The 23194-nt window shown below is 36.4% G+C and overlaps 1 protein-coding gene across 5 annotated transcripts in view; it reads right to left on the bottom strand.

The window, feature by feature from the left end:
- Nucleotides 1–23194, bottom strand: part of GRM1 (glutamate metabotropic receptor 1) — a 452400-nt gene that overhangs the window by 24422 nt on the left and 404784 nt on the right. For all 5 annotated transcript variants that reach the window (XR_006352779.1, XR_006352780.1, XM_043963679.1 and 2 more), the window contains exons 7-8: nt 17943–18069; nt 9886–10816 (exon numbers count right to left, since the gene is read on the bottom strand). Coding sequence is in view for 3 of the 5 variants with exons in the window: in XM_043963679.1 (XP_043819614.1) it covers nt 9886–10816; nt 17943–18069 (1058 nt within the window). In the remaining 2 variants the exon portion in view is untranslated. The remainder of the gene's footprint in view (nt 1–9885; nt 10817–17942; nt 18070–23194) is intronic.

The following is a 23194-nucleotide window of genomic DNA, read 5'->3' as shown; positions in this document are numbered from 1 at the left end:
ATTGAAATAACAAGATATTAATGACTATGGAGTTGTTATATATAAACAAATATATATCATTTAGATCAATATTTAAGTAAATAAAATTACTTAAGTGCTTCATTTAAATAAATACAAATTTATATATTGAAATAAATGTTATTGACATCTTCTTTACTATCTTCAGCTGTTAGCATTGACCATTTAATTGACACTGGTTTCTAGCCTTAAGGAAAATTCTTTAACTTTTCATCTGATAAAGGAGGTATCAAAAAACTTTACTTTATGTCCAGAGAGAGCTATTGGAAGTTAGAGGATTTTTTCTTTAACCCCTACTGTCAGTTCTAATTGCTCTGGTGGAAAAACTTTGTCTGCAACTATTCAGCTAATTCCAAGAAAGGCTTTAGGTTTCTGCATCTTTGATCATTTTTTTATGGAGAGAATTACTTTCTTTCATTTTCCCCTTCTGTGATCCAAAAAGAAAAGGGGGGAAATGATGATAGATATTTGCGTCCAAAGTTTTCTCTGTGAGTTTCCTACAACCAACTTTATCCATCAGCTTCATACTCTCTTTAGTCACTTGACTTTGAAGCCTGTAGCTAATATAAAAGCTATTTTACCCTAAATATTAAAGATTATCTTTTAATTTCCCTAGTAAGTCACCTGGTTTATTCAAAAATCACTTTTTAAGAGAGACGGGCTTTCCTTGACAACCATCATACATTTTAAAAAAACACTTTTAAGCAAATGAATAATTTTTGCACTGAAGTATTTAAAACATAATCAGATATATTTTCATTACAAACCTAGATAATCCTCACACAGGTAATCAATTGCTGAATAAGCAAGAATTATAATATAAATGTAAAAATTAAATGTCTCACATATTTCAAGCAGAGATCAGTAATAATTCATTTCAACATCATGTTAAGATTAATAAAGTAGTTTGCTTACAACAGCTTGGTGAGTATTACATACAGATAGTGTATTTTTATAGGTGCAGAAACTGTGACTCAGAGAGATGCACTGATTATCCATGGCTATATGGCTAAAAGAATGGCAGCTTTGGAGCTTCATCCTAGGTCTTCTGAGTAGGTCACCTTGAGGACTGAACATGAGTATTCTAGTTTACTCACTTAAGTTCTTTTTGGTTATAAATGAACAAATCGTTTGTTTTTTTTTTTCTGGCTTACAAAGAAGTCTCCTGAGTTTTGGTGGGTATGAACCAGTTTTTCTGGGGCTTGACCATCTTCTGGGAAGGTAATGACTCACTATTTAGTCTTGTAAGGCTAAGAAGTCAGATCTTGGAGGAGATACAACTCTAAAGCAATTCTTAACATCCAACTGCAGAATTTATTCTTTATTGTCACCAAAACTAGAATAAATCTTTTATCTGTATGGCACCTAGAATTTTGTTTAAAACACTTCCACATCTAATATCTGACTTTGTCCTCACAACAATCACATGAAATAGGGAGGTAGATAGTTAAATAGAACAGGTATTATTGTCCCTATTTCCCAAATGAGAAATTAAGACAGAAGAAAAGATAAGTGACTTGTCTCTAGTTACAGATATAATTCACAGCACAGACATGTTTTTTTAACTCACTAATGCTCCCACACATATACATGTACACACACATATGCACATATACCTATATATGTATCTGTAAACAGATACATATAGCAAGGATATATACATACATATACGTGAACACATATGGAACACACAGACATATGGTGCAGGCCTCTGGTTATATATGCATATATAAGTGCACAAACCTATATGTATACATGTACATTTACACCTACACACACACATACACACATATATATATATGAGTACATGTATTATATACATGTCCATTTAATAATACATATATGCATATACATAAGCATATGAGTTTAAAACTGCACTCAGACTTTTGGAACAATCTGTACTATGTATGTATGTATGTATGTATGTGTATACACCTATGTTTATAGATGCATGCATGCATGTGTATATGTGTATGGTATAACTATAGTTTTGTTCATTTGGAAAACTCTTATTTTGGAGACACTTTCTATAGATGTTAGACTTGTGACTACTTTCTAACATGGTTTTATAATTTTAGAGAGTTTTCAGGGGAACAGAGAAGTTAAATGACTTGTTTATGCTCAGGAAACTGGTATGTGTCAAAGAGAAGACTAGAACCAATATCCTCTTGGCTCCAATGCCAGTATTCAACTCTACCATGCAGCCTCTCATCTACATGTATAATGTAAGCTCTTATATATTAGAAATGAATATATTGAAGATGTATTCTTTTAGTAATAAGCAAGGAGAGAGAATATGATACGTGTTCATAACTGGACTTGGGAACTCTAAATTATTTTTTTCAGCTTAAAGTCAAGGAAGCAATTCTATGCAACTACTGGTTTCTTCCCAATAGCCTCTATTAGGAATGGATGTATTTCTCTGTATCTGTAGTAACTTTACCAAACATCTAAGGAACTTGGTAGTATAAGAATCCTTGCGTTTCCTATCAATGAAATGGTATATAGATTATATTTGTTCATCGGTTACAGTTTTTCCTTGGTGTGAAAAAGTACCCTTTTGCCCTTTAAACAAAAACAAATCAGTAAATCATCCATTAAAAGAAAGACTTGATTAAATCATTGTAAGAAATGTACCTTGTGGGGTAGGGGTGTAGCCATTTGTTCCCCGTATCCTATCCTAGTTGGATAGCTATGAGATCTATTCACATCCAGATGAATATTTGAGAGGAATATCAAGGATCTAGACCCTTTGTGAGAGGCAAAGGCATGGCTGAAAAAATACAATGTGACTTTATGTTTTATGCCTTCAGGGAAGCAGGGTGTCAGAAATTTGGAATCTTTCTCCTCCCCTTCCCCTGATATGTCATCTTCTATATACCCTTTCTTTTTTCCTTTTTTTAAAATACAGTTATAGATAGCCACCTCATCCTTACTTTTCTTAGCCAAACTTCTCTTCTCTTTGCCTTACCCTCTCAGTATTTTGCTAGGTGGCTGACTAGGCAATAAAAGGAAAAAAAAAGAATAATTGACAACTGATTTCCCAAACACTTCTCTATTCTATATCCCAAACTTTCTGTTTATAACACACCCATTGCTTAGTTATCAACAGAAGTACTAACCACCATTGTTGGGAGTAAGAATTAGACTTTTACCCCCAAAATGTAGTTAAACTTTGACCTCACTATTGCTTCCTCCTTTTTCAGTCAGGTTGCAAATGCCTTCCATATTTTTTCATTTTCTGGAAATATTTTGAACAAGTACATTTTTCACACAAACTCTTTGATCTTAATATAAATAACACCTTGACTGGATTTAAAAGCTAAGCTAACAGATGGAATCCTATGAGAGTAAAATGACCTAATCCTTTGTTGGTAACAGATAAGTGTGTGTGGACAGGTTAGAGGGGTATTATGTCAGACCAGACATCCTCACATGTAGCTGCTACTGTTCTGATTTATGGTAATACCTTATTTCAGCAGTTAAACTTCAATTGTAAATAGAACACAACATCTTGACATTTTCAAAACTCCACCTAACCAAAGACTGTACAGTTTGAGACTAGCAGATGGTTGAAGCAAGAGTTTTAGTAACCACATACGAGAGCTAAAGCTGAAGCCTGGGAACTTGAAAAGAAGGCCTCTTCGTACAAGTATGTTCAAATTTGAGGCAGACACACAGACGGTGTCACCCATGTATTTATTGTCTATAGAAATATGATAATGCTTCAGTGGTATAGTCATTCACATTTCATACTTACATCTAAGAAATTCCTTTGGTCACTTTTTTAAAAGATAGAAATCTATTTCTAGATCATTTTATTATTTTTTTCCTTCAGGCAATGAGGGTTAAGTGACTTGCCCAGGGTCACACAGCCAGTAAGTGTCAAGTGTCCGAGGCCGGATTTGAACTCAGGTACTCCTGAATCCAGGGCCAGTGCTTTAACCACTGCGCCCACTAGCTGCCCCCTCTAGATCATTTTCAAAGGCATTTCCTGCTACATAAAAGGACAACAAAAATAATGCAATGTTTGTGACCCTGTGAGCATGTCCTTCCTATATTAGGTATTGGGGTCCCACATAATACTCAGTATCTTCCCTCATAATACCCAGAATCTTTACATAAGATTCATGTATGTATTTCACCTGGGCTTGTCTCCCAAGGTTAAATTTATTTACTCTTTCTCCTATCTCCCAGCCAAATTAACCTTTCTTGTATTACATAAATTTTGCAAAGCTCTTTTTCATGTTATCTTATTTAAGCTTCATAATAATTCTGTGAGGTAACTGCTATCCCATACCCATTCTACAAATAAGGACACTGAGGCATGAGGAGAGATTAATTACTTGCCCATAGTCACATTGCTAGTTAAGTATCAAAGTCAGGATTAGAACCCAGGTCTCTCCTAATTTCCATTCTGCTATGCTTTCCATTATATCCTGCTGCCTCTCTTTCTGACCCCTTGAGGTCCTAACCTGGCTACTTGAGATTGGCTAAGGTATAATTGTTAATAGTGGTAGTAATCGGAGCAACTAGGTGGCACAGTGGATAAAGCACCGGCCCTGGATTCAGGAGGATCTGAGTTCAAATCTGGCCTCAGACACTTGACACTTACTAGCTGTATGACCTTGGGCAAGTCACTTAACCCTCATTGCCCCCCCCCAAAGTAGTTGTAGTAATTGTGACCTATTCACTATATGTTATACCTATCATTCAAATTGTATTTATAACCCTTAATCATCTTTATAATTTAGTCATGCCCCCGTGACAATTGCTTAGCTGTTAAAAAAATCACAAGATGAAGTGAATGTTGCAAAAACAGAGTTTATATGGCATCCCCCCATATATCTCAGAAACAGCCTGCTGGAAGGATGTTTTGAACTGGCAGCTCTTCAGAGTAAAATTGAAGACGATAGGGTAACTTGGAAACTATTCGTTATAGCATCTGGTCTGTGTTTATAGCTACATATGCAGACTGCCGAACACCCTCTGTACACTGTAAACTTAGTGATTACACATCCAGAATGGAAATAAGTTCATTGGATGACTTGCTATCCAGAGTACACTGCCCTATGTTTTACAGTTGGCATAACTCTATCTGGTTTTTGTTACAACAGAAAACATCAGATTGTTTTTGGCTTTAACTTTGGAAAAGATAAATCAGGGAAATATTGAACATTAACAACAAAAGCAGAAACATTGGGGCTGCATGATTGTTATATTTTAAAGTTACTTTTTCCAAAATAAAGTGTGGGAGGAAGAGATGGGAAGTTAAAAAAATATGAAGTGGTAAAAGGAGAAAACCACCCAGCAGGTTGTCTGAAGGATGTTTTTTTTATTGAAAGTTAACCTAAATTATTCCATTTAGATCAGCCCAATCATCAATAGCTCATGAAAAGTTGCTTAATGAAAGTTACTTGTTAAATGATTAATTTTAATATACGACTAAATAATAAGTTACATTCATGCAGTACTTTTATAATTACAAGGTATCTTTTTGCACAGGAACTTGCTTACTCTTGAAAAACAACTCTATGAGATAGATAGTATACCCATTATTATCCCAATTTGATAGCTGTGGAAACTTATTAGCATCTTACTCATCCTAAGCATCTCAATGCAGATGATGTGTCTGCTTTACAGTTAGAGTCTGTTATAAACTAGTGAAGCAGATTTAATGATTATGCAATTTTTCAGTGAACTCAGGATTGCATGGATGACCAATCAATTAAATTCGTCCTCAAATGAATAAAAATTATTTACTCCCCTACATTATTTATGAGAACAGAAAATGGACCATCAGTAAAACCTTGAATTCTCTTTATGTAAAAGAAATGATCATTTTCCTTCAGGCACAAAACACAGAGGAGAAAAATCTCCAGGTTCTAAAGAAAGCAATGCCAGGATACCACAGGCAAACAAAATGGGACATGGCAAGCTGCAATAATGCTTGGCTGCCTACACAACTATTTGTTTCTGGTAGTTATGGAATCACCACCTTCCTACTCATTTATAAGTATTCACTGGATCCACACACGTGCCTGAAATCATTGTATTGTTTCCATATGTTGGCGAGTTCAGGATCTCACAAAGGCACAATCCTTGCACTTGGGGCTCTTATAATTTACATGAGGGAGAATATATTGTAGTTATTCAAATACTAAAAGATGAACCAAAAGCTTCAATCAGCTAAGAGATAATGGGTAAATTTATTTCATCTGCATTTTTAAACATTTTCCTCTTGCTTTATATTTCCGATTGGACAATGTCTGATGATGCTTTCCAGGCACAAAACATGATGGAAGCCACCCCTGTCACAGCAACCTATTGACTGGCTCCATCATTATAGCTTTCTACTTTGTTTTATGTACCACTGAAGCTGGGCAGCCAAACTAAACAGGAATTTTCCAAATACTCTAGAAATTTGAAGTGACTCTTGACCTCTTGGATTGTCTAGGATGTTGGGGAAACCCCATGAAGACATCAAGGCATTACTTGTATAAATTAAATGTTATAATGCACCATTTTATTAATTATGTAGATATGAGTTCAAGGTAATTTATTTTCTTTAAAAAGTAGATAAGCAGCCTCAGACACTTGACACTTACTAGCCTTGTGGCCCTGGGCAAGTCACTTAATCCTCATTGCCCCCCCCCCCAAAAAAGTAGACAAGGAAAGTTTAATAGGAACAGAAAGTTTGAAAACACTTTGTGTGTGTGTGTGTGTGTTCAAAGCCAGAACAATTTAAAAAGAATAGAGGAAATTAAAAAGAGTACAAATCCTGATGCTATAAATGCCATATCAAATCCCTTTCCTTTTAGAAGACACCTAGTCTCAATATGACAAAACCTATGAAAATTTTGAAGCACCATGGTAAAGGTAGAAAACTTCCAAATGAAAAGAGTCATGAAGCAAAAGAAAAATAACAGAGAAAAACACACTAATTTATTTTTCTTTTGAAAGTTTTCTCCCAACTAACTTTCTAGGTTAAAATCTTTTCTTTTGTTTTCTTTTTTTCCTCACCTTTCTAATTTATTCCCTTTTCATCTGGCCCAAATTTCTACTACTCCATTTGCCTTTGGACTCAATGGACATGATCTTATTCCTAGTCATTTGTGACTGAATTTTCTTTTTTCCTTGCTTTGTTGCTCTGTTGTTGAAATGCTTGCCAGTAGCTAACCACCTGAAAGTTGATTCAGACCTGGGGATTTAATCAGTCATGAAAACCATGACAAACCATAGGAATCCACAGTGTCGGCCTGGTGTGCCCATACAACCAATTAAAGTAAATTGACCACAAATGATTTGGGGGCATTGCCAGTCTATCAAGACCCTGAAAGGTCTACCTGCCAATTTCACTATTTAGTTATAAATTTTTAGGTAGAGTTTTAATTCTGTCTTTAAAATCTGATAGTTCTTTGTTGTTCTGATTCCTGAGGGATGGGGGAAATGGGTGGCCTCCCACTTATTCTACCTACTCTTAGGTCTTTTCTCTATGCAAGACTAGAGTCAAAGTTAATAGGGCTTTTTCTCTGCTACATATTCTACCAAACCTCATTAGTAGTTTCATTATATGGTAGGTGGGCACAGTAGTAATTTCATGTTGATAGAAACTTGTGTCCTATTTTTGGAAAAAAGATTGAAAATCCATCTACTGTTTAATAAGTACAGAAATAGCATCTATAAGAATAGGTATGCTGCTTTCTGAGTACATTTTAAAAACACTGGGGGATGGGGGAAGTTCTGTACTTGTTCAAATCTTAGTGTAGTTATCTTTTTTAGGCAGATGGGGGAAAGACTTTCAAACTTGTGAATTTTCCCCAGTAAGGGACTATAAAAATAGAAACTCTCATTAATGATCAATAACTCATCTATAACTGAAAGTCTTAGATAATTAACTTGGGCACTGAGTGATTAAAAGACTTATCCATGATCACAATCTAGTGTGGGTCAAAAGAGGAATTTTAATCCAATTCTTTCTAACTTCCAGGCTGCAACCATGGGATTGTACTGACTCCCAGGAATGCTTAGCATACAATTATTAGATTATTGTTTACTCTATTAACCAGTTTTCCTCATCTGCAAAATGTGGACAAAAACCATGACCTGCCTCCTTCCTCAATATTGGTTATTGGGAAGCCCAAATGAGAAATTTTGTGTGGAGGTGATTTGAAAAGCATATAAAATCTTGGACAAATCTAAGATACTTAATTTAGTTCAAAAGAATTAGTATGTGCAGGGCATTGTGCCAGCTGCTTGATATTACCGAAAACTCCTTTCCATTAAAAAGTGAAATTAAATACAAGAGTAAGGAAAATAATTTTCTTCTATGATTTTCAAATTTATGTTTTAAATTAAAGTGCATTTCTTATTCTAAAATCTATAAAAGTCATAAGAACTTGGACTTTACTGTGGGTGTAAACTCGAGATGAAAAATATAAATTTGAACATATGTCTTTGAGCAAAAGAAAATGAAAACAGGAAGCAGGGCCATGGAAGGGCACATTAAACAAACTGTTTGGTGCAGATAAGAAGAGAGAAAGGATCAAAACTTCAATGCTCTTATGGAATCCCAAGATGGAGAATGCACATTTCATGTTTCTTCTTTGTTCTGCAGTTTTATTGTAGGAAACTGGGAGATATGGTGAATAGAGAGCTAGACTTGCAGTCAGAAAGATCTGATTTCAAATCTTTCCTCAGATCCTTACTAGTTCTTTAATCCCAGATAAGTCCTTTAACATGTCTATCTCAGTTTCTTTATCTGTAACATGGGGATAATAATTGCACCTTAAAAAGGGTTGTTATGAGGCTAAAAATCATATTTGTGAAAGTGCTTTACAAACCTTAAAGTGGAATATGAATGTTAGTTATTATTATTATTATCATTACATTGCTAGTGACATAGCTAATTCATTAACACAGTGGTATCTTTAAATACACATTTTTCCCTGTGAAAATAATAAAAATGAAAAGTGAATTGATAGTTGCCTAATTTCATTAAATAATTACAACTGGTCCCAAAAGTTAGTCACTTGGACTAATGGTATGGGTATTGAAATACGAAGTATCAACTTTATTTTCTGCTCAGTTTTTCTATCTTCATACACTTCCTGCTGAGATGGGCAATGGTATAACTTCTCAAGGTTCTAGGCTAACAAAATTCATTGAGGAGGTATCCTGAAAGTTGGCCTGGACAAGAAATAATTATGATTTCACATCCAGACTACTATGACCTGAGGTCCCACCATATTCATGTTCCATGAAGCTTATTGAATTTTTACTAAATGTAGAGCACTATAGTATTATTGATTTAGGGCTTGAAGGGGCAGCTAGGAGGCGCAGTGGATAGAGCACAGGCTCTGGGGTCAGGAAGATCTGAATTCAAATTTAGCCTCAGACATTTGACATTTAACTAAGCTGTGTGACCCTGGGCAAGTCACTTAATCCCAATTGCCTCACATTAAAAAAAAATCAAAAAAATTTGGATTTAGGGCTTGAAGGAACTTTGGAGTCTAGCTCCTTTATCAGGTGATGAATCTGAGGTACAGAGAGTTTAAGTGTACCTGTAAAGGACAGGACATAAGCCACCAATAGAAGTCCAGCCATAACTTCTGGCTAAGAATAAAGGGATTCAAGAGATACTTGGATTCTAGAAAAATTGTTTTGTGTTCCTCATTTTTCATAGTGAATCTCAAGTCTGGTTGAAGAAGTTGAGAAAATGAGGGAGATAAAAATAGCAGAGGAGCAGGGAGATAGGGTAGGGAGAAAAGGTAGAAAGGAAGAATCAAAAAGAAGAGGAGAGAGAGAGAGAGAGAGAGAGAGAGAGAGAGAGAGAGGAAGAGAGGAGACCCAGGTCAGATAACTCACTTTGCATTCCCTGCCCCTGGCTTCTTTCTCCGGAAAATGCTGAGGAAAGTATTGGAGCGGCAGGGCAGCTTGCCATCCCCGACGTGCATGCGTACCACATCTGAGGTGGTGAAGGCACTGCGGACGTTCCTCTCAGGCTTGGCAATGATGATGTACATCTTGGGTGTGAACATGCATCCCAGTGCTACTGTCACGCTGAGGCTCACAGCAAAGCAGGTAGTGATAATCTTGTAGTTGCTGCCAAAGTAGATGGGCACAAAAGCCAGCCAGATGATGCACGTGGTGTACATGGTGAAAGCAATGTACTTGGCCTCATTGAAGTTAGCGGGCACATTTCGGGTCTTAAAGGCATAGTAGGTACAGCTCATGATGAGAAGTCCATTGTAGCCCACAGGGGCCACCACACCCAGGTTGCTGGTGTTGCAGATCAAGTAGACTTCCTTGATGCTGGGGTAAGACAGTATGGGCATGGGGGGCTCCATGACAATCAGGGTCACCACCAACGTTAGCTGCACACTGATCAGGATAGAGGCAATTATCACTTGGGCCCAGGCGCTCATGAATCGAGGCTTCCTGGTGCATATTTTCTTCTTGCTCCCAGCCAGGATTCGTGCAATACGGTTGGTTTTGGTCACCAAAGCAGAGTAGCACATGGCAGAGGAGAGTCCAACCAGAAGGCGCTGGAGGTAGCATGACGTGATGGTAGGCTTTGCGATGAGGGTGAAGGGGCACACATAGCCAAGGAAAATGCCAGCAAGGATAATATAACAAAGCTCTCGACTGGAGGATTTGACCACTGGAGTATCCCGGTATAGCACAAAGATGAGGGTGACAAACAAAGTGACCAGAATGCCCAGGCAAGAGAACACCACAGCTACAATAGACTCTATGTTGCTCCACTGAAGATAGCGAACAGTAATGGGTTCACAGCCTGTATGTAAAAGAGAGAGGGAAGGGAGGAAGGAAGGAAGGAAGGAAGGAAGGAAGGAAGGAAGGAAGGAAGGAAGGAAGGAAAGAAAAAAGAATCAAAGAATAATAGGAACCAGTGAGGAAGAAAACAGTAACTTCCCAGACATAGATATTTCATCAACTTTCTTGATTTTCTATTACTTTAACACATCATTATAATATGGATTATTATATAGATTCCCCCTTTCAAATAATATCAAATGATATACAACAAAAACTAACCATTCTTCCCCATCATCAACTAATTGTAAATTGGTTTCACTGTGTTTAGAGTGATTCTACATTGTCTTGCAAAAAAAATGACCCTAAGTTATTTTGACCCAATAAAGAATGATCAGTGATGATGATGATGAAATACTACTGTTTTGGGTTTTTTTAGATACAAGAAGCTTATGTGTATCTTTTGCTTTCACTATTGAGGTACCTAGAGAGATCTTATGCCTGGGTCCATGAGAGGCTATGAAAAAGTATTGGAAAAGCAGATAAATTAGAGGTGTAACATAATATTTATATAGTGCTTTAAGGTTTGCAAAGCATTTTCCATATGCTAGCTCATTTGTGCCTCATAACAATTCTAGGATATAGCGTCTTTTATTGTCCCCATTTTACAGATGAGGAAACTGAAGTAGATAGAGGTTAGTGGATCTGTCTCTGACTTCAAGTGTTTCTGACTTCAATTACTCAACTCATTTGACCTTTTGGTGTATACAATGAGGCTAGGGAGCCATTTTTTTTCCAAGACAGTGGCAAAGTTCTACTGTAGATGTCTACTTCAAATGTTCTACTGTAAACATCAAGCTGAAATTCAGGCACATACTAGCTATGTGACTTTAGGCTAAGTGACGTAACCTCTCAGAGTTCTCTAGGAAACACTCTACAACTTTGGTACAGGGAAGAGACCTTCATTGGTAGAGGGAATTTTCCCACCTGGGGAGCTCCCTTTGCCACAGAAAATAGAATTTCGGTATTTGTCCCTGATCCCTAGGAGCTTACATTCCACTGGGAAGTTAAAACATAAATTCAGATAAGTATCTTAGAGGTAATTTGGGGAGTAAAAGAAAACTGCTAATTGTGGGGATCAGGGAAAGTCTCGGAGAGGAGGTGACATTTGGGCTAAGTCTTGAAGAAAGAGAAGGATTCAGGGGACAGAGATGAGGAAGGAGTGCATCCCAGGCATGGAGTATAGCATAAACAAATGCACGGTGAGAGATAGAATGTGCATTTTGGGAAACTGCTAGCAGCCCAGTATATTTGGAATACAGGGCATACGAAATAGAATAAAGTGAAATAAAGTTGGAGGCATATTATTTTTTATTGTTGAGTTGTTTCCATCACATCTGACTCCATGACACCATTTTAAGTTTTCTTGGCAAAGATACTGGTGATTTGCTGTTTCCATCTCCAGCCCACTTTACAGATGGGAAATAGGGTTAAGTGACTTGCTCAGGGTCACACAGCTATTAAGTGTCAGAGGCTAGATTTGAATTGAGGTGCTCCTGACTGGAGGCCTGGCATTCTATCCACTGTGCCATCTGTAAATGAAAGTTCAAGAAGTTTGTATTTTATAGTAAAGGTAATTGAAAACCACTGGAAGTTTTTGAGTAGGGGAATCATATGGACAGACTTGTACTTTAAGAAGATGCTTTTGGAAATGATGTGGAGGAAATATTATAGAGGGGAGAGATTAAAAGGAGGGAGACTAATTAGGAGACTAATAACAATAGTCTAAGATAGAGGTAAAGAGGGCCTGAACTGGGACAGTGGACATGTGAGTAGGAAGAAAAGAACATGATAGATATGTGAAGGTCTAATTGACAAGTCTTGAAATTGATTGAATATGAGAGATGAGGGAAAAGGAAAGTTCATGGATGAATCTAAGGCAAAAGCCTGGACCAATAATAACGGTAAGCTAGGAAACATACAGATACACACACACACAAATAGGGAGAGTCATGACACTCTCTCAATCTCTCTCTCTCATTTATATGTATAATAAAATATATATGTTTAATAATATATATGTATAATAATTTATGTGTCCACATATATGTATATCATGTATAATAAATACATATCTTCATAATATATATTACCCTATAATATATAATGTTTCTGTATAATACATATTCATTTATTTGTTTGTTTTCTGTGGGGCAATGAGGGTTAAGTGACTTGCCCAGGGTGACACAGCTAGTAAGTGTCAAGTGTCTGAGGTCAGATTTGAACTCAGACCCTCCTGAATCCAGGGCTGGTGCTTCATCCACTGTACCACCTGGCTGCCCCCCTTGGTTTTTTTTTTTGATACATATTCATTTATATGTAAACCTGTTGCAGCCATCATCCTGAATAATAGTTACTGAAATGAGTCCAAGCATAGTTTGTGCTGGAGAAAACATGTTAGATGCAGAGAATTTTTAAGATTTTCTTCTTGAGAATCTTTCTGATGGAGTTTATCATTTTGAGAAGTTCCCTTATGGTGTGTGACCTATTTTAAGAAGTGAGTAGTATTGGATTGCACTAAGTTGAATTCCTATGAATATTTAAACTAAATTCTAGCACCATTTCATTGCAGAACAGACTCATGTTTATGTATCACATGTCTTTATATGGAACATGAAAATGATCGTAAAGTTCTTTGCAAGAAATAAAGTGTGATATTTAAAGGCTGAATTAAAATATGTAGTTCTCACATAAAGAAAAAAATGCTTGAGAATCCTATTTCATTAACAGCTTCAAAAATCATTATAATTAGACATATAACAATTATCTTCGTAGTCAAAATACAAAATGTTCCAAAGCGGTTTAAGAATTCATGAATACAACTATGTGATCAAATGATTGGAAAAGTTTATTACAACATAAACTAATACAGCATGGAAGAAAGAGAGGGTTTCTCCATAGAATGAAAGAGGTCTGGAATTGTTTTTTTTTTTTTATCCCTACCTCCTAGCAAGTGCCTGGCACATAGCAGGTATTTAATAACTGTTTGTTGATTGATTTATTAATTGATATCTGGTAAATATATGGCAAAGCAAACTACTGAATATTTTAAATACTTTCTTCTTTTGTCCTTTTGTACCTGCAAATTAAATTTAGTGGCTTCTTAATAATTCACTCAAATACCAATAGAAACCCAGACTAGAGATTCCCTTCAGGATTTTGATGAACTTATGATCTCATGAGTATGAGTATCCTTCTTCTAGTATAAATTGCAACCTATCCATACCACCTAGGTGGTTCTTGCCTTTGACTTTTCATAGATTCTCCCTAGAGGACCCACCCAACATGCTGAGGGCTTTTCTTTGTTTAAAAACACACCCACGTATTTATGTGTGTATATATATGTGTGTGTGTGTGTGTGTGTATCTATCTTTTAAGCCATTTTTGTATGTTCTTATTAGAAATATGTAGCAGCCTACTCAATGCCTCTTCCTTTTTTCTTTTTTAAATCACGGAGACTTTTTAGATTCTTATTTTTAGTTCCAAATTCTCTCACTTCCTCTATCTCTTCCCCCACCCAATTAGAAGACAAGAAAAACAAATCATTTTTAATGTGTATGTTCGTGTAAAACAAATTTCTGAATCAGCCATGATCCCCAAAAGCAAGAAAAATAAAGTTAAAAAAAAAAAAGCTTCACTCTGCATTCTGAATCGATCAGTTTTCTATCTGGAGGTGGATAGCCTATTTTGTCATGAGTCCTTTGGAATTTTGGTGGGTCATTGTGTTAATCAGAGGTACTAAGTGTTTCCAAGTTTATTATCTTTACAACATGGATGTTTTTATGTAGACTGTTTTCCTAGTTTTGCTCACTTCACTTTGTATCAATTCATATAAATCTTCTCTGTTTTTTTCATAATTTCTTATAGTACAATAGCATTCTGTCACAATAAGATCCCACAACTTGTTCAGCCATTGCCCAATTAATTGAATTTCCCCTTAGTTTCTAATTCTTTGTCATCACAAAAAAAAGAGAAGCTACACATGTTTTTGTCATAGGGTTCCTTTTCCTCTTTCTTTGATCTCCTAGGAATATAGCCCTAGTAGCAGTATTGCTAGGTCAAAGGGTATGCAGTTTAATAGCCTTTTGGGCATAGTTGCAAATTGTTTTCCATAATAATTGGATTATTTCACAGCTCTACCAATAGTGCATTAGTATGCCTGTTTTCTTACATCCCCACCAGCATTTGTCATTTTTCTTTTTTTCAATTTTAGCCAATCTGATGGGTCTTAGATGGTACCTCAGAGTTAATTTAATTTGCATTTCTCCAATTATTAGTGATTCAAAACATTTTTATGTGGCAATTGATAGCTTTGATTTCTTCCTCTGAAGACTGCTTATTCATAGCCTTTGATCATTGATCAACCAGGTAATAGTTTCAATGCATCTTTCTATTGTCCTCTGGGTCACTTGCAATTTTGATCCTTCTGAGATCGCAGCATTCTGTGATCCATTGCCATATAGCAAAAACATTGACTTTTCCAGGAAAGCACAACCTAGAATAATTATATTTATTATTAATCTCTTTTAGTATGAATCTCTTGTTATTCAATTCTGAGGCTCAGTTCATTACCCACATGCAAGTTTTTCTTAGATATATGTGCAGTTGGGAAAGAAGAGAGAGATTATCTGAATAATGTTTTTCATCTATTTTGTTTCTCTGATGTAAATGGTTAGGAAGATCTCTTTTCAGTGACTGAATCTCACTGAGGAATCCTTGTAGTGTTCTTAGATTTCATTCAGTCAGCATAGAGTATTCCGCAAAGAGGAACATCTGAAGACAAGACAACAAATATTTATTAAGCACCTAGTATGTGCCAGGTGGGGGTAGCTAGGTGGTGCCAAAGTTCATAGAGTGCCAGACTTGGAATCTGGAAGACTTATCTTTTTGAGTTCAAATCTGGCCTCAGACACTTACTGTGTGACCCTGGGCAAGTCACTTAACCCTCTTTGCCTCAGCTTCTTCATATGTAAAATGAGCTGGAGAAGGAAATGGCCAACTATGCTTTGTCAAGAATGCTCCCCCACAAAAAAAAAATTAAAAGAAAAACTTTTTAAAAAAAGAAAAAGAAAAACCCAAATGGGGTCAAAAAAGAGTCAGACATGACTAAAACCACTGAACAGCAATAATATTAATATGTGCCTGGCACTATGGATACCCAAAGAAAGGCAAGGCCTCAAACCCTATCTGTGAAATTTTCTTCTGTTTGGATTTTGCACAGGAGAGATTCCGTGACACTAGTGAGCTCCTCTGTCAGTATATTCCTCCCTGGTCTATGCCTCACTCGATATTCAGAAGAGTGTGGAAACCAAAATTACCTCTGTGGTCACATCCAGCATGGAGCCTTTTGTGATTTGGCTATATATATGGGTACCACAAGGTAAGAATTTAAAGTTTCATTTTGTCCTGATGAGTAAATCTTCCCCCCTTTTATGTTCCCCCTGTTGGGAATCAGTGAACTACAGTTGCTGCAGAATCTCATATTCTACAACATGTGTTGTCTAGAAAAACCCAAAACATAAGAATTGTGAATTCTTCTGGGCATATGCTCCAAGAGCCACTTATTATTCTCAGTCTACAAATTCGAGTCACAATCTGAAACACATGACATATTTTTATTGTATTGGACTTCATTTTTATTTTTTTAAAAAAGGTTATAATAGCTAATGTCCTTGGAAAAACTGAATAATGTTCACTTACCATATGCTTATAAGCATAGAAGGATCAAGTATCATATTCTTATTACATTTAGTAGCAAAGCCATAGTTATTTTTCTTTCAGTGATTCAATGAACATCAATCACAAACTTCATGCGATTGTATTTGGTAGAAGAGTAACGTATTTGAATTGCAAAGAGGGGTAATATGATTTGTTAGGGAGTTTACATAAAAGATTCCTGTTTGCTTTCCATTTAGACAAAAATTATCTTTGAGGTTTCTTTTTGTAAGTCTAGGATCTGGCTTTTCAATTCCACAATATGTTGTGTTGCTTTTATTCTGAACTTAACAAACACCAAGTAAAACGAGCATTTCCATGTAATGAGTAGAATAGAATAAGAATATTATACATGGAACTGAAAATGTATCTGATGTACTATTTGCTATATTTCTTAAATAAATAGCTGGTTTTCAATGTTTCACATTTCCATTAGGAAAAATACTTAGATATGTCATACCCTGTGTAGAATGATGCTTATGAGTATGATTGAGTATTGTGTTTATCTTTTCTTGTTACACTTTGCTAAGTACTCTAAAAGGCAAAGTAAATGACACAAATTTTTAAATCTTAATTTTGTTGGTATCTTTTGTCATTATATTACCGTAATTTCTGAATATTTCTCTCCCACCTCTCCTACCCAGGGAGACATCTCTTGGAACAAATATTTTTTAAAAGAAAGAGAAAAATCCAGCAAAACCAATCAACACATCAATCATGACTGACAGCAGAGGCAATATTCCACACTCATAGTACACTGCCTCTGCAAAGAAGGGGAGCGAGATACATTTTTCCCCACTCTTCTCCAGGGCCAAGCAATGAATTCTCTGGCACTTAAGTAATACTGCTATGTCTAGAAATATCAATGACATGCAAGTTCTGCAAAGTCTCACTATAAAACATTTTATTAAAAGTGATTAACTTTATTTCAGGTCAAATTGGGTATTTCTTCCCCATGTTCTACATTTCCCCAGATTATACAGTATTATCAGCTTATATATATATATATTTATATATTTATATTTATATTTATATATATAAAATGATAGTATTTGTGTACAATACTATACTAGTATTGGTATTATCATAGCACCATTATACTATACTATGAAATGTACACTCAGGTTTTCAAGGAGGGCAAACATGAAAAAAACTTATTTAAAAGAATTTAATTTTATATTAATTAATATAATATAACAACTAAATATATATTTATAATATAAATATTAAATATATAATAATATAATAATTAAAAGAATGCATCCTTTGTAAATGTATGAAAAGGGGGTCAGAATAAGTTCTAGGATAGTAGGCGAAAACAACATCAGAACACTTGGAGGGGAGACAGTTCATATAAATGAGAAAGGTCCTACCAGTGAGGTCTCTGTTTGGCCACCATCCAAGGTCACACGCTTTGCAGGTGAATTCATCTTGCACATATTCATTCTCCTTGCATGCTGTGCAGATCCAACAGCAGCTCACCTCTCCTTTCCGGATGACCTAAGATACCAAGATCCTTCGCTCAGAGAGCTAGCCATTTCACTTCTTATAATGCCAATACTTTCATTGTGGCATTTATTAGTTCCAGGTGAAACAGAGGCTTATTTGAAGAATATTTCACCTAATAGGTGAAGTTCAGAAGGTATGGGGTGGGATACATGCTAGATTCACAAGCAGTTGTGATATGGATATTATGCTGATGTGAAAGGTATCTTATGTTGTTATTTATTTCTTTTCTTTTCTTTTTTTTTAAATGAGGCAATTCGCGTTAAGTGACTTGCCCAGGGTCACACAGCTAGTAAGTGTTAAGTGTCTGAGGCTGGATTTGAACTCAGGTCCTCCTGACTCCAGGGCCGGTGCTCTATCCACTGTGCCACCTAGCTGCCCCTGTTGTTATTTATTTCTAATAATTGTCTGAATGTTTTTGCCTAAACCTACAGAACCCACAAAAAGAACTTCACTGTAGATAAAGCACTGGCCCTGGATTCAGGAGGACCTGAGTTCACATCTAACCTCAGACACTTGACACTTACTAGTTGTGTGACCCTGGGCAAGTCACTTAACCCTCATTGTCCCACCCCTCTCCCCCCAAAAAGAAAGAAATTCACTCACAGAGAGAGTGATGGTAGTGAGGAACAGTAGAAAGAAGAATGGGGCCTTAGAAATAAAATTCTTATTTGACTACCCCTTCTTCACAGCTATATCTAATCAACAAGGTCTGATTCTTCCTATACAATAATCCTTCCTTTGCCACCACCCCCCTCCCTGGTATTGACTTTCATTAACTCACTCCTGAAATCTTTCTATCCCTCCAAACTCTTCCTGCACTTAACAACTAAGATCATCTCACTTCCCTGGTTGGAAAAGTTTAGTGCTTCCCTATCACATTTCCAATAAATTCTAAACTCCTCAGCATTACACTTGAGGCTCAGCTTCCCCATAGTGTGTGTGTGTGTGTGTGTGTGTGTGTGTGTGTGTGTGTTTGCATGAATGCAGCTTCCTCACTTATTACCTAAAACCATAGACTCATAGGACTTAAGGAAGCGACACCAGGGGCCATCCAATCCATTCTCCTTATTTTTACAGATGAAGGAGCTAAAGCTCAAAAGATTAAGTGACCTGCCAGAATGACTACTTCACCCCCATCTAGCTAGTCACCATATTAATTCAGTCTTTCCCAGTCCCTCAACTTAACACACAATGACTTCTTGATTTGCCTTCAAGAAAATTTTATCCTTCACAAAGAAGAGAACCAATAAAGGGTAATTCCACTTTGGATTTCATTATTACTAACAGAAAGAAGAGTCGATTGCTAGGTGGAAATTATAGGAATTCTAGAAGTGATCATTTTTTCTTAGACAGTGTAACAGAGAAAGAGAGAAAATCCAAGCATAGCCTGATGTGCACTGTAGATTTTGGAAAGGCAAATTTCAGTGGGTTCAGAGGAAATATAGGTAGAATCCCATGTATGAAGATGTTAGAAAGTACGTCTGTCCAGGAGGGATGGAAGAAACTCAAGAATGGCATTATGAAAACAAAGGGAAACAGTTTCAATGACGAATCAACCAACAAATATTTATTAAGTTCCTACTATGTGTCAGTGTTAGGAAGTGTTTTTTTAAATTATTGTGCTAAACTGTGTCTTCTAAATTGCTATTTATCTTTTTTTTTTTTTTTTTTTTTTTTAGTGAGGCAGTTGGGGTTAAGTGACTTGCCCAGGGTCACACAGCTAGTAAGTGTTAAGTGTCTGAGGCCGGATTTGAACTCAGGTCCTCCTGACTCCAGGGCCGGTGCTCTATCCGCTGCCCCTGCTATTTATCTTTTAACGGCTATTGCACCAATTTTGGCAGTGAGCATTTATTATTAATTAATATCATATATGCCAGTAAAGCATTAACCACCTGGCAGTTAGCACAAGCAAGAAAAAAGCCCCACACCCATGTTGTCTCTCAGAGAGATGGTCTCAAGGAGAGTTCAGAAGCCCTACAAAACCTATACTGTCCTAAGAGGAAGAATGCACACCAAGAGACACCATTCTAAGTCAAGGGAGCGGGCCAAGGGAGCCAAGAGAGGAAGCATTGTGTGGTCAAGGGTTTTATCTTCTTTTGATCGAGGTGGGTCATTATATATTGATCAAAGCTAATTGGTTAGCATCATTCAGTTCTATTGGTTGACATGACTTGAGGGTGGTCCTAATTAAAATGAACTCTAGGATGACATAAGGGAAGAGACCCTTATTGGAGGGCAAAGATGAAGTTCAGTATCTAGGTGTGGTTTAATCCCATCAGTTTACCGAGATAGACAACAGAATCATTCTCCATTTCTTTCGCTCCCTTGGGCTTGTCCCAGACAAGAGCTGAACTTTCTGGAGTGGGGAAGGGTGGGGAAAGAAAGGACAAATTGATCTCTGGGTCCCCCCAAGAAATTCATTATTTTTTAAAAAAGAAATTCATTATTAATAATTATCTTCTCACAGAAGAGAACTTATGTGAACTTATGGGACTTACGTGAAAAGATTCCTGTGAATGTACAGGCAACTGACCAACCAAATAAGTTTTTTTAAATGTATAGAAAATGAAAACAAGGCCACGTAACAGAGCATGAATATAAGAATTCATTATTAGTCCTATAACAACAGTGTCAGGAGTATTAATTTTGCCAATGACCCAGGGCTAATGAAAGAAGCTAAGGGCAATAAAAGGATTTCTTTTTTTCAAAGCTAAATTGGAAGAGAAGGAGGATCACAGAAGGGATAGGACCCTTGACTGGGGTTGAGATGATGTTGAAAACTGAAAACAGAGAAAACATATCTGCTTCTTCCTTATTTTGCTTCTGGTTTTTTTCCTCTGCCAAGTAGAATTACTTTTGCCCTAGAAATGATAGAACAAAAATTGCTGATAGGAAGTTGATACCAAGATAAGTGAAGCATTAATAGGAGGGCACCTAGTTACCCCTGGATAACTTTGTGCTTTCTAGTAAAGATGGACTAGAAACCTTTGGACCTGAAAGAATTGGCTGATGTGATTGCAGAGCCACTGCCTGTAATATTTGAAAGCTCATTGAAAATGGAAGAGGCGTCACATGATTTGGAGAAGGGCTAATTACCTTTTTTTTTTTAAATAGAAGAGAGTAACATCTCCAAAATAGAGACCAGTGAGCTTGACTTTGAATCTGGAAAAATTACAGAATGGATGATTAAAGAAATAGTTGATGAATATCAAGAAAGGGAAGTGGTGATTACAAAGACCCAGTAAGGCTTCATCAAAAAGGGGTCATGTCAGGATCAGCTAGGTGGTTCAGTAAAGAGAACACTGACCCTGGAGTCAGGAGCACCTGAGTTCAAATCTAGCCTCAGACACTTGACATTTACTAGCTATGTGACCCTGGGCAAGTCACTTAACATTATTATTATCATTATTGCCTCAAAAATATTATTAAAAAGACTAGGTCATGCCAGACTGATCTAATTTCATTTTTTACAGGAATGCTAAACTATTAAATGATTAGTATGATGAGAATATGGTTTACTTGGGTCAGTTAGGTGGCACAGTAGATAGAGCACTGGGATTGGAATAAGGAAGACTCAGCTTCTTGGGTTCAAATCTAGCCTCAGACACTATTTGTGTGACCCTGGGCAAGTCGCTTCACCCTATTTGCCTCAGTTTTCCCATATGTAAAATGAGATGGAGAAGGAAATAGCAAACCACTCCAATATCTTTGCCAAGAAAACCCCAAATGGGGTCACAAAGATTCAGACATGACTGAACATCAGTGTAGTTTATGTAAGTTTTAGCAAAGCTTTTTGAAAAAAAAGTCTTATATTCTTGTTGAGAAGATGGAGAGAGATATATTTGATGATAGTACAATTATTGTTTGGATGACTCCACTCAAAGAGTGGTTGTTAATGGTCTGATGTCAATAAGGCAGTGGTCCTTCAGTGGAACATCCCAGGAATTTAACATCTTTATGGATAAAGATAGACAGACTTAGATAAAGGCATAGATGGCATGTTCTTCAAATTTTCAGATGACACCAAACTGTGAATGATAGCTAATATACTGGATGACAGTCAGGATCCAAAAGGATAGGGAAAAGTTAGAGTATTATAATGAATCAGATAAGATAAAATTCAATAGGGATAAACAAAGTCCTACAGTTGGGCACAAGACAATCAATTTGACAAATTCAAAATGGGTAAGGCATAGTTAGATACTATTTGTTCCGAAAAAAATATCTGGGAATTTCAGTATACTGTAAGCTTGATGAATTAGCTGTGTGATCTGGCAGATGAGAAAACTAATATGATCTTGGGCTCCATTAAGAGAAGCACTACTTCCAGGAATAGGGAAGTAATATCCTTGCTTTTATCAAGTTGCAACCAGAGTATTGTGTTTAGTGTCACAATTTAGGAAGAATGCTGATAAACTGGAGAGTGTCCAGGGGAGGGTGACCAGCATCACCAAAGATTTTGTTCCATGTCATATGCAGAGCAGTTGAAGGAATGGGGAACATTTCTCTTGGAAAAGGGAAGAGTCAAGAAGGATACGATAGCTATCTTTAAGTATTTAATGGGTTTTTCATGTGTAGGAAGGATTTGATTTTGTTCTCTTTAGCCTGAGAGGGAAAAAGTAGGAGTGATGATTGGAAGTTGCAAAGAGGCAATTTAGGCTTTACTTCAGAAAACCATTCCTTAGAATTGGGGCAGTCCAAAAGTGGAATGGAGAGGTTGTGGGTTCCCATGCCCACCTCACTCCTTTGGTGGTCTTCAAGACCAGGCCAGATGATAACTTTTGGGGTACATTATAGTGGGGATTCCTTTCATGCAAGGGGTGGATTCAATGGCCACTGAAACCAACACTCAAATTCTTTGATTCTGTGTTTTTGAATAAGAATACAATTTTTAAGAATACTTATTCAGACATACTTGCTTATATTCTGTAATATTGTAAAAATGCAAAAGTAGAGCCATATAAATCATAAAATTTAGGCCAAGAAAGGAGACAGATTTAAAACAGAAAGATCAGGTATAGGTTTTTCTGATCATCCTATGCAAAAAGCCAAATTAATTTTTCAAATGCTGAGAAGTATAAAGAGTGAATACATGTCAAACAGAAATAAATGAAAA

The sequence above is a fragment of the Dromiciops gliroides genome, chromosome 4 (genome assembly GCF_019393635.1).
Source record: "Dromiciops gliroides isolate mDroGli1 chromosome 4, mDroGli1.pri, whole genome shotgun sequence".
Taxonomy (NCBI): Eukaryota; Metazoa; Chordata; class Mammalia; order Microbiotheria; family Microbiotheriidae; genus Dromiciops; species Dromiciops gliroides.
The sequence above is the reverse complement of the archived record's forward strand: the minus strand, read 5'-3'. Positions and strand labels throughout refer to the sequence as shown.